This window comes from Bidens hawaiensis, unplaced genomic scaffold (assembly GCF_021521415.1).
Source record: "Bidens hawaiensis isolate Kalapana, Puna unplaced genomic scaffold, B.hawaiensis_p1.1 tig00018514_1, whole genome shotgun sequence".
Lineage (NCBI taxonomy): Eukaryota > Viridiplantae > Streptophyta > Magnoliopsida > Asterales > Asteraceae > Bidens > Bidens hawaiensis.
The window spans coordinates 226,756-244,325 of record NW_027492803.1 but is presented as its reverse complement, the minus strand read 5'-3'; the positions used below and the strand labels follow the sequence as shown (position 1 = coordinate 244,325).

General features: G+C 38.0%; 3 protein-coding genes across 3 annotated transcripts; 1 reads left to right on the top strand and 2 right to left on the bottom strand.

Moving 5' to 3' along the window:
* Nucleotides 1-306: 306 nt before the first annotated feature.
* LOC143556307 (photosystem I reaction center subunit III, chloroplastic) lies at nucleotides 307-2,024 on the bottom strand. Its single transcript, XM_077045660.1, has 2 exons — nucleotides 1,645-2,024; nucleotides 307-625 (listed from the first exon to the last, which is right to left on the bottom strand). The coding sequence occupies exons 1-2, from the start codon at nucleotides 2,022-2,024 to the stop codon at nucleotides 316-318; spliced, it is 690 nt and encodes a 229-aa protein (XP_076901775.1). The 3' UTR covers nucleotides 307-315.
* A 2,578-nt stretch (nucleotides 2,025-4,602) lies between these two features.
* Nucleotides 4,603-9,142, top strand: LOC143556305 (hyperosmolality-gated Ca2+ permeable channel 2.5-like). Its single transcript, XM_077045659.1, has 8 exons — nucleotides 4,603-4,889; nucleotides 5,806-6,010; nucleotides 6,131-6,334; nucleotides 6,586-6,884; nucleotides 6,964-7,243; nucleotides 7,392-7,670; nucleotides 7,769-8,002; nucleotides 8,893-9,142. The coding sequence occupies exons 1-8, from the start codon at nucleotides 4,612-4,614 to the stop codon at nucleotides 9,052-9,054; spliced, it is 1,941 nt and encodes a 646-aa protein (XP_076901774.1). The 5' UTR covers nucleotides 4,603-4,611; the 3' UTR covers nucleotides 9,055-9,142.
* A 1,014-nt stretch (nucleotides 9,143-10,156) lies between these two features.
* LOC143556328 (uncharacterized) lies at nucleotides 10,157-10,861 on the bottom strand. Its single transcript, XM_077045671.1, has one exon. It carries the CDS (start codon nucleotides 10,859-10,861, stop codon nucleotides 10,157-10,159), a length of 705 nt encoding a protein of 234 aa, XP_076901786.1.
* Nucleotides 10,862-17,570: the final 6,709 nt, after the last annotated feature.

The window sequence follows — 17,570 nt, the reverse complement described above, 5'->3', positions numbered from 1 at the left end:
ATATTACTACTGATGTAATTTAGATCCACCATTGTGGGGAGTGTAAGGACCAAGGACCATCCAACACAAAGTGACCTTTCATTTAACCTCGTTTTTGGAAAAGAACAATGTCGGGAGTGTTGAGAAAATAAATAAGCACGTGTTTTACATCGGCAAAAAATCACAAACAAATCATAATGTTACAAATACATAGGAAAAATGTACATTGAAATTGTGAATTGAAACAGTCCCTTATAAAACCTTGTAGACAAACAATGTAACATAATAAGTAAACATTAGATACATATAAACTTGTCACTTGTCACAAACAAAAAGTTAAACGTTTGGGTCGATGAGTTCCCCATTTAAAAGCTCGCGGTAAGCCGCAATGGGCCAACTGAATCCACGAAATACCAACCTAGAAGCCAGAGGAACATCGATGATGATCTCTTTTTGTGTGGGCTTTTTCTCGTCCCGAATAGCAATCAAGTAACTCCTTCCAACCCACCCGATCCATCCAGCTATGTATAGAAACAAAATCCCGGGGGTGATGAACTCTCCCCAATGTCTTTGATCACCACTTACGATCAAGTGCGGCAGCCCGTCCGATCCACACAACAATCCATACTTTCCATAGTTGTCGAACCTACATGTGTGTAAATCAAATACATTTCAATGGTTTACAATCTTTACGTTTCAAAGCAGGTGTTAAACAAGTGGTGTTCAGGTGGTAGGTTGAACCTAACACAAACCCAAAATTTTCGTAGGTTGACAAGAAAATGGCTCGGTTAACCCGAAATTTTTTTTTTCCATCTTGATACTCTAAATTACAAATTTATATAAAATCTATTTTCCTTCTTCCTTTTTTCCAGACTCTACAATAAAATAGTTATTTAGTTTAAACAACAGTTGTTTACCGTCTGGTTTAACCGGTTTTGATAAACCACATATTTTGGTTCGAACTAGTACCTGCGGTTTTGGAATTATGCAAACTGAACCAGCAGGTTTCATAGTTTGGTTCCTAACCAAAATATTATATTTTAATTAGAAACTTAAGTTTGCATTAAACAATTTCCAAAAAATGATAAGGACTGTTGTTGAATTTATTAAAAATAAACTTATTTTTCTAAAAGAAAATCAAATAATCAATGTTACATGACCAGTTCCAAACTGTAAACCAAACCGTAAATATCTGAAACCGCCAGCCTGCTCTTTTGATTTGGACTGTTCGGTCAGTTTCAATGATTTATGATCTAAAACCTCTAGATTAGAGCATTTACATCTTATCCACCGTATTCAGTGGTGGTGTTTTTATAATATAGAGGGTGGTTTAGGGTTTTGTGAGTGAAAGCAGTTAATTTACTTTAAATTTGAAAAACAACTTTTCACCTCCTAAGTTTTTTTAATATTTGTTGAAAGTGGATGAATGAGAAAATATGAAAAATATTATTTAATTGAAAAGGGTAAAGAAGATATAGGTTTATTTAGCGTAATTTTAAATTTAAAGACATGGAAGGGATAGAACACGAATGGTGTTAAAGTTTAAACAACACTTATCGACCAGAGGCTACTCGATTAGCTAAACGTTACGGGTTGACCTGAACCCCACCCACCCGTTATCCTAAACTCAAACTCATAAATTTCTTATTACTTTTAAGAAATTACCTGCGCTTAGTCTTCTCAATGGTAGCGTTAATAGCAAGAGCAGGAGCACTATCCGGAGCATAAAGCTTCAAAGAATTTTCAAGCTTCTTAAGCGACTGCTTCTCTCTTTTTGCAAACTGCTTCGACTCTTTACACGGAGTCAAACCCGATATATCGGCATTCGCAGGTAACACCGGTACAGTCGACGACACCAGGATCGAAGATAGTGCAAGTGCAGCCGACAACGCCTTTAAGGACCCTTTTCCATCAACTTTCTGGCTCTTGTCTTCGGTAGCACTTGAACAAATAATAGTTGGACATGCAACCTTGGGTTTGGATGAGGGTTTGAGGTTGGATACCTCAAGGGGTTGAATGAAGCTTGTGGAGATTGTGAAAGACATCTTGGGTTGATGTCTGTTGGATTAAGGTTGGAAAGTGTTGGGACGAAGATGATGATGATGATGATTAAAGTTTGTAGGAAGGTGTAGAAATGGGTGGAGTTGTGAAATCTGTTGGATAAGATGAGAAGCTGAGGTGGATGATTGTTATTGGGGGATAATGGAGTTGGTGGTTGTGGTTGTGGTTGTGGTTGTGGTTGTGGTTGTTTTGCAAATCCGTAGTGTATCTTTTTTATCTAAGGGGGTGTTTGGTACAGAGAATGGAAATTGAGAGAAAATAGAAATGGAAATGGAATTGTAGAGAAAGAGAATTGATATGGAGAATGAGAATCATTTCTCTTGTTTGGTACACGAGAAAATAAACAGAGAACTCTACCATACCCAACCCCACCTCAACCCAACCTGACACCACTCACCACCGCAGCCCCACCACCACCAGCACCACCACCACAGCACCACCACCACCAGCCCCACCACCACCACCAGCCCCACCACCACAGCCCCACACCACCACCACAGCCCTTTCTTCAACCACAGCCCACCACCACCGGCTGCCGCCACCAAACCCCCTTCTTCAACCACAGTACACAAGAAATTAAAAAAGATTCAAATTTTTGGAACATAAGATATAGAAAAAGGAGGCTCAGATCTGTTATCACTGCCTCTTTGAAGATTTTGTGGTGGTGCTTGTGGTGGCGATGATGATGATGATAATCAGAAGCCACCTGCAACCACCGCCGATTTCCACCACCACTGTCACCCACCTGCGACCACAATCACCCGACCATCTGAAAACCCTAACCTACCACGAACCACCACTTGAAACCCTAATCTCCGTTCACCTGTACCACCTGCAACCTACAACCGGTTATCATCTCTGTGTTCACCACTGCGAACGGCGGAGACGGGGTGGTGGTTGCAGACTTGGAGACGAGGTGGCGGTTGCAGACTTGGAGACGAGGTGGCGGCCGGAGACGGGGTGGTGGCCGGAGACGAGGTGGTGACATGTTATGAGGAGGCTGCTGAGAAATGGATTTCTCTTTGTTTTAAAGAGAAATGGAATTCTCTAGTTTTAGAGAAAGAGAAATAGAAATGAAAAGTGGAAAACAAACAAAAGAAATATTTCTAATTTCATTTCTCCCCAATAAAATCCCTCTACCAAACACCCCCTAAGTGGTGTTTCGAAGATTATGTTTGGAGTTTTAAAATTAAGTGTTTCTTTTTGGATCAAAGTTTAATCATACTATATTACCATGTTATATAATATATCTCATTTAAATATTAGAGCATCACTAGTTGTTACGCGACAAAGAAAAAAATGTTTTGTCACGTTGTTTTCACGTAAATGAAAAACGTCTTATAAAAAGGATGCGTAATGGTTTCACCAATCCAATATAATTAAATATTTATATTATAAAAATAATAAATTAAGAAAGTGAGTGAAGTTGCGATTAAAATAAAATACGGTGTCACCATTGAATTATTTCAAGTTTGAATTAATTATTAAATGAGGTGAAAAATAAATGGAGTATCTAGTAAAAGAAATAATGATGAAACGAGCAAGAAGCGAAGATACTTTAAAATAAAGTGAACTAGAACAAAACATGGGCTGAATTTTAATTAGTTATTCTGGGCTTCAAATGAAAGAAAAGAAACGAGCCCACAAAAGTATTAACGTATGAGTCGTCTAGAAGACGGCCGCTCGAGTTCATTTCGTAAGTTTTAACTTTAATGTTCTAAATTGTTTCGTATTTGATTCGATTGATTGGCTAATCAATAATAATTTCCACACTCATGCTATTTTTTTTTGTTTGATTCGAACATTTAAGTGAAAAGGATTGTGAGATCTAGATTTTGAAAGGTTTGTTTGTGTTTTGTTGATCTTGATCCGGAATCTTTTTTGTTTTTTTTTTTTATAAATATATTACTTTGTTAACAAAATTGACCACTTAATTTTTCTAATAAAGTTGATCTTGTTTTAAAACCCAAATAAGATTTTGATTTTTGATTAAAGAGGCCGTAAGTTACATCTGTCAATGAATTTAAACTCATTATAAAATCACAATTAAGCATTTCTAACATGCTTGTTTAATTTTAATCTATGCTTTTATGGTTGCGAACCACGTGTGGACCAACAACAACGTGACATCTAGCATTTACACAAACAATTTAAGTGAATGATCATTACATCATAATTGGTAATGCATGATCATAAGCCAAATAAAAGAAAACTAAAGACTTGTGAGCTTACTCAAACTCAACATATTTGTAAGGGTGTAAACGAGCTGATCTCGAGCTTGTCTCGTTCATACTTACAAGAGCTCAAAGTCAAGCTTGTCTTGTGAGTCGTGTTTTCAAACTTGAGTTCAGATTGGGCTCGTTTATTGTTTATTAGTTGTTTTAAATTTATTTAATATATTTCAAGAAACTCAATACACAGGTAAGCATGCATGAAATATTATGTTTGTATCATTTGTCTTTCAGTTACCCTCTTCCACGTGCAACCAAAGGCGGCAACTGTCAATCCACCATACACCTCACTCACCGACTCATCTTAACACACGCCGGAGAATCAAATCAACCAACCTTCATGACGCCGGAGAGCTTATTAGCATCGGCGGCAATCAACCTAGGCCTTGCCGTCGTCATCCTGTGTCTCTTCTCCGTCTTCCGGAAACAACATGCCAATGCCAACATTTACTACTGCCGTCGTCTCTCTTTGCGCCATTCGATTTTATTCGACCAGTCGTTTACGCGGTTTGTTCCGTCTGTAGATTGGATCCGTGACGCTGTTAGGGTTTCTGAGGATGAGGTTTTGAGTGCGTGTGGTCTTGATGCACTCGTCGTCATGCGGTTCTTTAAATTAGGGTTGGTTGATTTATTTCCACTGTTTTGTTGTTTTTATGTACTGAGTTTATGGATTTAGAACAATTGTTTCGTATTACAATGATTGAAATTAGGTTTAAAAGCAATTTATAGAAAGTTTACAATATGGGTAGCTACCGTTTCAAACGGCTCTCTAGATAGAGGTCAGACTGCTGTTTTGATCAAAAAGTTTTAAGTTTAATCGTACATGGTCAGAAGGGCGGCCCAGATTTTGGACAAACGGGCGTTCTGAGTTAGGGATAAACGAGCCGAGCCCAAGACCGATTGGGCTTGAGCTTGGCTCGTTTCGAGCTCCTTTTTTTAAGCTCGGCTCGTGAGTTGTTTTTTCGAGCTCGGGGTCGGCTCGTTTTTTTATATTAATTAATTTAGATAGGATTTTAATTATTTTTATATATTTTGAGAAAAACCTTAAAACGATCCAGCTTGAGCTCGTGTGGTACCTTGAACGAGCTAAAGCTAAGCTCGAGCTCGGGTGTGCAATGTGAACTTATGCATAGAGGTCCAAAAGAGGTAAAACTTAAAAATAAACAAGGCTCAACGAGCCTAATGAGCTTCCCATACAAGGCTCGAGCTTGATAACTAATTAAACGAGCTTTCTTTGAGGCTTGGGCTCAGCTCATTTCAAGTTCTTTGTCTATTCGAGCTCGAGTAGCTCACGAGCAGCTCGGCTCCTTTGCACCTCTAGTTCTGACTAGTAATTTTCAAAGCTTGATCCTCTATGGTAAGAAAGGAATGACACTCCGGATATTGTTCCAACGACCGTTCTGACCAATAATTTTCAAAGTCTAACTTTTTTGGTCAAAATAGTGAGTGTTTTGTGGACGGCTGGTTGATGGCATGAAATCATATGGGGGTGGTGTAGCTATAGCATGACCATTTGCAATTATCTTTCTGGCAGGATAAAGTTTTTTGTGGTGTGCTCTGCTGTGGGATTGATGCTTCTTCTACCACTCAACTGGTCTGTTTCCTATGGATCATCTTCAACCTCCCATTCCATGGATTCGCTCACAATTTCCAATATTCCTAAAGGATCAAACAGGCTTTGGATACACTTCTTATCGGTCTGCTTCATATCCTTTACAGGAATATATATGCTTCACAAGGTAATTTGTTTAGTAAGTTTTGCTTTTGTTGCACTGCTTTTGAAGTTAATTATTTACTGCATTTGTATATTTTGGTGAGGTTTATAACAGGTGACCTCGTGTGCTCCATTTGATCTCTAGGAATACAAAATTGTTCTTGGTAAAAGAGTTCAACAGTTGCGTAACATGAGGCATCAACCGACTCAACTCACTGTTCTGGTTCGACAAGTTCCTTTGTGCGATGAACATATCGAATTCAGTTGTAGTGTTGATCATTTCTTCTCTAGATATCATCCAAATGCTTATCATTCGTTTCAGATTCTGTATGAAAGAAATCATCTTAAGGTAATGTGACAGTCACCATCATTAAACATCATACATGTACATGCATCTATATCTTATATGTATTCCATGTTGCAGCTATTATTAAACTAATTATACAAAGTTGAAAAATGCGACCCCTAAATGATATGATAACTAGAAGCAGAATATGCATATCCAAACACTTCACGTTTGAAACACTCATGTATGCAAAGGATAGCTGATTGAAACTTCAAATCTAAAATGTTAATCACCATTTAATTTGTACTTTGTAGGAATTACCGGTTGCTTTTGTCACATTTAAGTCTCGTTGGGATGCTGCACTCGTTTCTCAAACACAGCAGCATCCAAATCCATTAACATGGATCACTCAAATGGCCCCGGAACCTAGAGATGTATTGTGGAAGAATTTATCAATCCCTTATAAGCATTTAGTACTCTACAGAACCGGCGTTTTCACTGCAGAAGTTCTTTTCACTATATTCTTTGCTATCCCAGTAACCGCTGTTCAAGGAATAACACAATATGAAAAACTAAAGACATGGTTTCCACCAGCCATGGCTATCCAGTTAATGTAAGTTTTCACAAGTTATGTAACTTTGAAATTGATACTTGATTTACCTATAAAATTTAAAATATTCTATGTTTTGCAGACCAGGATTGAGCTCGGTTATTACAGGTTATCTTCCGAGTGTTATTCTTAGTGTATTTCTTTATGTTGTTCCTTTTGTTATAAAAGGAATGGCGGGAGTAGCTGGTTATGTTTCAAGAAGCCAACAGGAACAAAAAGCTAGCAACATGGTTTTCTACTTTTTAATGGCTAATGTGTTTTTCATGAGTGTTTTATCGGGATCTTTACTTGATCAAATTGGGAAAAGTTTCGTTAACCCACGGGATGTACCGAGCCGCCTTGCAGGGGCGGTCTCTGCTCGAGTAAGTAGCATGAATGTCTTTTATCTCTTCTTTTTCCGTCACTTAGTTTATGATATTAATAAAAGGCGAGGTTTGTGGTTTCAATTTTGTAACGAGTTTGGGGCCATCTATGTAATTAACTCTAATTATAATTATTATATCTGTGCAGGCTGACTTCTTTATGACATATATTTTGACGAGTGGGTTGGCGGGATTTTCAATCGAGATGCTTCAACCCGGATTACTTATATGGGATACTATGAAAATACATACGTGGGGCCGGGGAAAAAAGAAATTCAACTATCTCTTTTCATTTCCTTATTATAGAATTATTCCATTTGCTTCTCTTTTCGTGCTTATAGGCACCGTATACGCGGTCATTGCACCGTTACTTCTTCCGTTTCTCATCGTCTACTTCCTTCTAGGCTATGTGGTGTACATCAATCAGGTTTGATTCAATCTATACAACACTATAAATTTGAATTTAGACTTTATTGAATGTTCATGAGATATAGCGTTAACTTGATAATGTGTGTATTGATGCAGTTTCATGATGTGTATGAAACAACATATGAGACATGTGGACAATATTGGCCTTATATACATCATCATGTTGTTGTGGCCATCATCGTCATGCAAATTACCATGATTGGGCTCTTTGGATTAAAATCAAAACCCTCTGCATCCATCGCGACAATACCGCTCCTTGTTGTCACTATAGCTTACAATGAGTATTGCAAGTTCCGGTTTCTTCCTACATTTTATAACTGCTCTGTCAAGGTATGTTTGATTTTAGTCTTCACATTCCTGATTTACCTACTTGTTAAGCGGTGTTTGGATTTGTGTTTTGGTATTAAGTTGCTGTGATCAGCTTTTAATATTTGGATAATCAGTTCCATAACAGCAGCTCCAAACTGATTATTCAAATGTAAAACAAAATCAACTATTTTTTATTTTTTTAACAAAAGTGTCGATTGAATTGATGACATGAACACGACCATGTATTTAAATACATAACCCCTAACCTGGACACCTTAAAATCATGTAACTCGAACACAACTTGTGTAACCCATTTATGTAAACGGCCTAAAGGGTTGACAGGCTGTAATCAAGTTGTAAACGGGTCATAAACATGGTTGGCATATTGTAATAAATGGATCAAATGGGTTGACCTTGTAAGATATGTTATTTTATTTTTATTTTAACATGCCGACCGCTCAACCTGTCTATTGAAACGAGTTAAACATGTAATATCTGAACACGATATGTTTATTAATCCAGTTAGATATGACAACCAAAGCCTAGTTAATTTCATTTCGTTATTTGGATTATGTCTGTAATCGCCTGCCCTAAATTTGAGTAACCCATTCCTATTTCACAAAAATTGTCATATTTGGTTACTTTATGTACAAACTTTTAATTATCAAGAACTTTTAGATTTCAAACATCTTATTATATTTTCAGACAACAAAATAACATTCAGACATTACATAGTATTACCCGTTTTAATTGCAAGTACTCGCCTTTTTTTATTGTTCAATGTCACAATTATTTTCTACGGCTTATTTTTCTATACCCTGGTCTACTTTTTTGATAATTATGAATTAGAAGTCAAAGTTGTTTTAAACTAAATACATATCATAACTCTTGATAGTTGTATTGTTACTTAGGATGCCAAGGATAGTGATGAGCTTGACAAATATGGACCGAGTGATGTTGATGCGGCATGTCTCAAAGCAGTAGAAGCATATCGACCGCCTTCTTTGCCTCAAGCGTGTATCACAATGGAAGAATCAACCTCCACACAACCATTATTATCAGAAACACCCTAATGGTTGTTTTTTCTTTTCTAAAAGGTTAAAATCATTAATTTATTAACATTTTTCTCTGAAGAGGTTGTGTAAGTGACCTAGAACCTTATCGGCTTATAATTGTAAGTTTTTTCGGTTATTTTTGTTCTTGTATTTTTGGAAATTTACAGTGGCAATGAAGTTTGGTAAGATTAAGAGATCAAATTATTTTGGGCTATTAAACTAAAAGTTGTGTTGTCTTGCATCAAATCAAAATATCAAATATGAGAAGGCGCATTTAAACTACTCAATTCTTATCACGTTTTACTTCTTTTTATAGCGTCTTCTCTAATCCTACCATTATCAAAAATTTATCAAGCATGTGGTAGCACTAGCGACCTTTATCTACCAACAGCACTGCATGCCTTATTTTGCTCTTTACTATTTGAGCGAGTCGATTTTCCAGTAAATATTAGGTCATTCCAATGTCCTCGCGCTATATTCAATAGTGTAGTGGTTTTAACTCCGCATTCATTAGTCTAGTGGTTTAACTCATGTAATAAAATGTTGTCCCATTTCAAAGGTTTTTGATTGTGTCAGATTTAGATATTATACTTTCTCATTTGTGAAAATGTATAATTTAAACTGTTAACTGTTATTCTCACTATTCAAGTTGATTTTGTTTGTTAACAGTTAACCTAATTAAATCAAGATAATAAAGAATCTGTTGTTTGACTTTTGACTTTTAAGAGTCAAACATGTAAAAGAACCACGAAGCCTATCAGCTACTTGTCCATCATATGCCCATCCTTAATGTTCTCTGTCTCTATGATACCAAGAACAAAAATACCACACAATTTGGTTACCAAAAAGTGCATATTGTTGTATAAATATCAATAACTAAATGGCACATGTTCTAATGAACAGAGGCGCACAAACAAATAGGAGCCACATTCCAATTAAGCCAGAATATAAACTTGCAAGTAAATAAATTTACCATTTCTCCATAAACAAAGTTTTTAACAAACACAAAACGTTACTAAACCTTCAAGTCTGATCATCAACTTAGCACCAGATATAAAATAATATTTTAAAAGACATTCAAACACCTTGTTAGACAAACATAAACAGACCTAATTGTCTTCTAAAAAGAAGACAAGGTTTCGATGTAACGATAAAAACTTGCGAATTCACAGGAGTATTTGTTACTATATAACTCCTTAAAACTCTTGTCGTAAACATTGTAATTTATCATCTTCCCGGAAGTTAACAGCACCAAGAATGTATCTTCTTCTTTGCCTCTAACCACATCCACCACTCGAAAACCATATTCGTTTCGAAAGATCATGTTCCCGAAATAATCCACACTCTCCATATGTTGGATCATTTCCGGGAAATCACCCAAAAGCGCATCAAGCCGTAGTTGATACTTAAACCACCCCGAACGGTCCATCAACATCTCGTACACATTCACGTTCAATATAATATCTCTACGATTGGTTTTTGATATAAAATGTAGATGACCTCCCGATTCCCCAAAATACATTGTCTCTAACTCAGCAGACACCAACTCCTCCGGCACAGGCAACATTTGCAACTCTCCAACATCTAATTTGAAGTACAAGAAATTGCTATCTAGATAATCAGGAGCCCAATGAATGGCTCCATTCCAATAAACCGGGTGGTGGAGCTCGGATCTTTGCGCAGAGAAAGATTCGATACAAATCTTCCATTTCCCCGTATCAGACGAGTAGACTAGAAGCTGGAACAACCTACTGAAGGTCTCTAAAGAAGTAACACAAACAACTTTGTAGTGTACACAATGTGTTTGATGAAACGCCAGAGCCATAGAACAGACGCGTTTGGGGACCGATGGGATGAATGCCAATTGCTTGGTGGTGGGATTGAAAACATAATATTTGATACCACCATTGTAAGGGGCATAACAAAGTAATAAACCGTTACAAGATTGCAGGATTATGACATTGGAGCTATTAAAGTAGAAATCGAGACTACGGTTTTCAACATCAAAGGGAACATATAAACCATAGCGACCAAATAGACCAACAGATTTGGAAAGGTTCTTCTTATTATTATTATTATTATCATAGCGGTGGGTGAAGTGTGTGTGAGTCAAAAGCAATCGCCAGTGTTTACATACGGATTTGAAACAAAGGATGGAGGTAACAGGGAGGCGTATAAGGATCTCTGTTAAAAGGTCTTCGTTAGAACCAATCACTGCTCCTCATTGAGGATCCGAATCCTCCATGGAAGAAGAAGAAGAAGGCTAGAAGCAGTTTTAGGGTTTTGTTTCCCCAGGTGAGGAGAAAGTGGGTCGGCCTGAACTTTGATACTCCTAATTCTAATTTACAAATTTTACCAGTGCCAAATTTAATGTTATTGATTTTTTCTTTAAATTTAGTTTACTTGGGGTCTCAAATTTAATTTTATTGAGGGTGTTAACGGCTCAGTTTGTGTTAATCGAAACTTTAATTTTTGGAATTTTGACTCTGTCTGATTATGGTTTTTTGGTTTTTGTAAATTTGGTTCAGTTTCTGTTTTTCACCTGAGCTTAAACTTTTTGGGCCGAAAAATAATTTGTGGCCCAAAAATATAGTCATAGGCCTAATTATTTTGTTAACTATGTTGATTATTATACATTTGAACTAATATATTTGAGTTATATATTTATTAAATTTTATAAAAAAAAAACTTTTTTTTTAAATAAAGAATGCGTATCAAGAAACTTGTGGATAGTTTCTTTACGTTTGATAAAAATTATTTACAAGCCATAACTATTTTTCTAATTCAATCATCATTCTTATACACTCAAGCCATTGAGGATCGATACGTAAAAGACAACACATAAGTATCTAGGAAACATGTGTCAAATGTGCTCAACTACAAGGTGTTTGAGGTAGTACCCTTGAAGACCAAGCAGTCGATAAGCGAATATTTTGACATAAATCTTTAACAAATACACTTGAAGACCAAGCAGTCGATAAGCGAATATTTTGACATAAATCTTTAACAAATACACGGAAAAAAAGAATGATGAGATATAATAAGTGAAAAGATATAGGATTTTTAATACATTCTCAAATAAATACACCATTGATGTTTCATCGGTTCAAACATCGATGTTTCGTCAATTCGAAGTTCGTGGTTGTACCATGTTTAGACACTGTGGGCGTCTAATGTAATATTTAACCAAGAACAAAGGCGTACAAACACAAACTAGCAGGTGCCAGACATTAGATACACGATCTAACTAAGACAAGATATAAAGTTGCAAGTTGCCTGGTGCTAACAACGTTCATCTTTATGCTAATTGCATAATTTATAAACTTATATTTTCAAAACATACATTCAAATACCTTACTAACGAAAAACGTAAGTGTAGGTCCTAACGGGGTGGATCTAACAACTATTCTTGGATCAACCAAACTTGATGCTAGCGGAATATCACACCAAGCACCTTGGTCTCGGATCTTGAAGTTTATTTTCGGATGTTTAGTGAGAGAAATGAGAGAAAGAACAAGAGGATAAGATTTTGGCAAAAGACTTTTGTTCTCATGGCGCATGAGAAGTTGTTTCATTACATAACATGCCCAATGGGCTTCTTTACATGGCCTTGGTCCCAAACATACATAAACACAAAACATACAATCAAGCCCAATACATAAAATAAAGGTAATACAGCGGAAACAAGTTAACGACGGACACTCGAAATGGGGGTGTCCAACCTTATCACATCGAAAACAGGAACCAGACCCAATCTTACATTCCCCCTTGTGCGGTTTCCTGCACTTCTTGCAATTACCAAACGCCGCATCCCTTTTGAAATCCGAAGTCTCAGTCTTTACCCTCTTCTCAGCCGAATTAAAGTTGTGTCCCCGGGCCGCTTACCGAACGAATTTGAGTTCCACGTCTTCCTAGTCTCGGTCGGCGGTAACTTCTCTCTCTGATCATACAATGTGCCCGCTAGGGTAACCACCGAGTGAAACGAGCTCATGTCGGTGGTCACCACGGCCCTACGAATATCCACCGGAAGACCCTTCACATACTTTTTAATCCTCTTGGCTTCAGGAGTAACCAGATCGTTATTAAACTTTGTGGTATACTCCCGACGCGTCATACTGCCCGCCTGCAAGGTCAAGAATTCCTGTTCAATCTTATCCAACTCGTGCGGAGGACAAAACTGATCAAGAACCAACTTCTTCAACTCCTCCCAAGCCATCCTCCAAATAGAACGATCACCCATAGCCTGCGCTAGATTATCCCACCAACACAGCGCCTCGGAACGAAACGAGGCTGTAGCATAAGTCACCATGTCTTCCCCCTCACACTTACTAACCCTTAGTACGGCCTCCATCTCCCTCACCCACTGATGTGCTGCCAACGCATCCTTAGTACCATATAAAGGAGGGTCACATTTCTTAAAGTCTCCATACGAACAACCCCGGGTAGACACACTAATAGTCTGAACATCATCTTCATCCCCACTCGGCACAAACACCTCTTCCTCCTCGACCTGCGTCTCCTTACCCCTCCTTTCCTTATCCGAACTCTTACCAACCAATGATTCCTCCATGGCCCTAACTGCCTCAGCAACGATCTCGGGAATGGCGCTATAGAGAACCTGATAAACCTCATCCGCGATCGCCTTGCGCATAGAAGGATCTAAGGCGGGGTTATCCCCCTCCTCATGAATCGGGGTTTCTTCCTGCTGGGGAGTTGGAATCTCACTCTCGGCTTCGGCACGTGGGTTACAACCACGACCACGAACACTAGGACGACCTCTCTTAGCTGCACAAGTATTAACCATGAGTTATCCCTACAAAGACAGAATTTTAACACGGTCAAGTACAAGTAGTATTTAGAACATGTAAGGTAAGGGTAAACTGCTAATGACGTTGATCGAGTGTAATTAGCCATTTACTTTACCCGCCCATCCTAAGCACCCCCTGTCCCTAACCGCATTAGCATTCTATCTAGCACTTAAACAATTAATAATATGCTGGAAACTTTAAAATTCAAAGGAATAACTAAATAATTAAAGTTACCTCTTGGCGTGCAACTACTCGCAGTTGGCATACTAGTCTTTTCCCTTACAGTTCGAGTCCAAGCATTCGGGGATTCTCAGATCCTTCGAACCATGGCTCTGATACCAACTTGTAAGACCCCGAATCCCGGGAATCCTACAGTTGGTAATCATACAAGAAACTTACAAAATTCTTACACTCAAGACAGTTCATTTCATTTCAAAACCAGTTCAGAGTATAAATCAGCGGAAAAATCATAATTACCAAAACAAGTTCCCAAAAACCCGAGAATTACGCCCAAAACCAAATTTAAATGTATTTAGTAAAAATTGAAAAGAACAATGTTCATTATTGAAACTTTCCGACTAGATATGCCTTCAACCATCCAAGTGGCCTCGTGCACGTCCAAGCGGTAAGTATCCTCCTCCTAACCTGCAACTCACACTAACATACACACAAAGTCAGCTTGAGCTGAGTGAGTTCAAGTTTTAATAATTGACATTTATATACATCATTCCAATAGTTTAAAAAAATAAAACGGGATATGAACAGTTAGGCCATCATAAATGATAAGTAGTCATACTTATATATATCTACATAATCACATCCCTATGAATAACATCCAAGTAATAACATCAGGGTTGAGCACACTTACAACCCAAACACGTAACATTCCATCCAACGTATGAAAACACAAAGTAACAACAACAACAACCATACCCAGTATAAATCTCACCAATAGAAAAACTGTTAGCAGGGTCTGGGGAGGGTGGGATGTAGGCAAACCGTACCTCCATCCCAAGGGATAGAGAGGTTGCTTCCAGAGAGACCCCCAGCTCAAAAACCATATGCATGAGATCAATAGTAATAGTGATATTAGTAATGAATAGATCATTAATAGTGATATTAGTAATGATAGTGATACTAAATATGGAAAATTAATAATAGTGATATTAGCGCTTAATACTAAATATGTGTTATAAATACTAATTTGAGGATAGGGTATTATAGTAATATATCATTTTTCACTCGAAATAAGGTGAAGAAACGCCCCCTATGATAGAAATAGAATCAAAACTCTACATTTCTCCTAAAAGTCCTTACCCTTAATCCTGTGTCTCCAATAATTCCTATCCTCAACCATGTCCTCGGTGAGGTGCAAATCTAGCAAATCATGCTTAATCCTCTCAGCCCAAGTTAATTTGGGATGTCCTCTATCTCTCCTCCCCTCTATACTAATAGTTTCTACATATCGAACAGGAGCCGTCGTCTCTCTTCTCTTAACATGTCCAAACCATCTCAATCTCCCCTCTCTTATCTTATCTGAAATGTTAACAACCCCTAATCTCTCTTGAAAAACATCATTTCTTATCAGGTCCAATCGTGTGTACCCACACATCCACCTTAACATTCTCATTTCTGCAACCTCTAGCTTACGCACATGTGACTTCTTGATGGCCCAGCAGTCTGCTCCATATAACATCGCCGGTCTAACCGCGACCTTATAGAATTTACCCTTTAGCCTGCTTGGGAATCTCTTGTCGCACAAAACTCCTGTAGCTGCCCTCCATTTACTCCATCCAACTTGGACACGGTGGGCCACGTCACTATCTATTTCCCCGTCACTCTGGACAAACGATCCTAGATATTTGAACTTTGATACCCGCGGAACCACTAAATAACATCGCCAATTATTGGCGATGTTAATGACTAAATAACATCGCCAATTATTAGCCATAAAATAATACATGTATAAACATACTTACAAACATACATAAATATCATCTCAGGGCACATTCTATACAAGTAAGCCCATGCAAAATAATTTAAACGGTTCATCAAGCAAATTCTATTAGGTGTGTATGCTAGCCTAAAGCTTGAAAAGAGTGAAAAGGGACATCATGAACTCACCTGACACGAAGCACCAAGTCACCACGAGCTAGAGGGCCCCTAAGTAATTCCACGACTCACGCGCCTGTCGGATTATATACAATAGTTACTAACGACACCGAAAGGACCCGTTTATCTTACGAGGGGTTCTAATAAGGTTCAAGTTACCTAAAACCTCGACCTCACCAAGTTCAATTAAAACAGCCCCCGGGGCCCTATATTTACCAAAACGACCCATAGTTACTCCTGAGAACAAAGAATTCCCAAATTACCCTCGGAAGCACTAGGTGAGACTAATACGCGCGTTTAAGAGTTGATTAGGCAACGCCCCGTGTGGACCCAATATGATAAATTCACAGCCAACAAGTCCACACGACGCTACATGAGTCGAAAGGGTCAGTAACTCGCAAGCACAACGCACCAACTATTCAATAAACGCGAATACGCGTTGTATCGACCCGTTGGAGTAACCGACAACCAATTCAGCCCCCATACTTATAAAAATAATTTTCCAACAGCCCGTAACCCGAACTGAATTGGTCGTCAATTACTCCAATACTCGTGTTAAACGCAACAATTCGCTACTCCAGATAACCGAATATCAACTTTCATTCTACAACTAGTTGACCAATCAAACGAACACCAATGTACACGATATTAAAGTATGTTACCTTGGACATACCTAGGAAGATTATAGAGCAAAAACCTTAACCAAAACAGCCCCGGAAATGCTTGAATGGACAACCACCCGGTAAGCCTACAACACGCGATTTAACGATCAATAAGCGAGTTAATAAGACCAATTAAGGTGTAAAAGACTTGAGGGAACATGGGACTAACCTTCAATTGAAGTTTTATGCCCTAAACTTGGCTGCAAAAAAGAAAATCGGGGTTGGGGGTGGGGATGCTGTTCGCCGATCGGACAAAAAGAGGGGGAGAGTTAGTGTTTGTTTATGATATAAAAAATCTTACACTCTAGCCCCTCCAATTATAAAGAAGTAACATCTTGATTGAAAAGTTAAATAATTTAACGTACCGGAAGGATGAGAAGGTCATCGAGGAATGCCGGATAACTCCCAAGAATTGTACATACTTTACAAGATTTAAATCCTTAACCGAAAGTGACAGGGGTTACAGAGGATTGGTGCATTCTTTTAAGAAGTGACCCATCTCATTGCAGTTATAACACTGAAGTTTATCTTTATCAAAACCAATTCTCTTCCTGTCAGAGTCCTTAAAACTGTATTTTTCGTACGTTTTCATGAAGTTTGTAGCTCTGTGTACTGCCATAGCCATTTGATATTTGATGTCCATCTTCTCGAGATCCTTATTGTTGATGTCTTTTAGATCTCCTTGTTCAAACTGTGGTGGCAACAAATTTCCTTGCATTAACTCTTCATGGCTTGACAAGAATGCCTGAACCAGTGCTACATTTGAGTCATTCAACATTGGAAGTGCTTCACAGTAGCTTGAACTTTGACTAGGCATTTTCTTAGAAGAGGAATTGATTCCATAAGCTTTCAAGGCTTGTTCTACCGCACTATCAACTGCCTTTTGGAAAGAGCTTGGGCTTGAAGACACTGACTGATTTCCAGTGGAGATAAAGGTTGTTATCTGAAGATG

Bases quoted from the DNA above. Each gene is read 5' to 3' on its own strand.
- LOC143556307 (XM_077045660.1), bottom strand. From the start codon at position 2,024: ATGTCTTTCACAATCTCCACAAGCTTCATTCAACCCCTTGAGGTATCC. The intron at 626-1,644 runs GTAATTTCTTAA...ACACACATGTAG, and splicing joins ATTGAGAAGACTAAGCGCAG to GTTCGACAACTATGGAAAGT.
- LOC143556305 (XM_077045659.1), top strand. From the start codon at position 4,612: ATGACGCCGGAGAGCTTATTAGCATCGGCGGCAATCAACCTAGGCCTT. The intron at 6,335-6,585 runs GTAATGTGACAG...TGTACTTTGTAG, and splicing joins ATGAAAGAAATCATCTTAAG to GAATTACCGGTTGCTTTTGT. The intron at 7,671-7,768 runs GTTTGATTCAAT...GTATTGATGCAG, and splicing joins ATGTGGTGTACATCAATCAG to TTTCATGATGTGTATGAAAC.
- LOC143556328 (XM_077045671.1), bottom strand. From the start codon at position 10,861: ATGGCTCTGGCGTTTCATCAAACACATTGTGTACACTACAAAGTTGTT.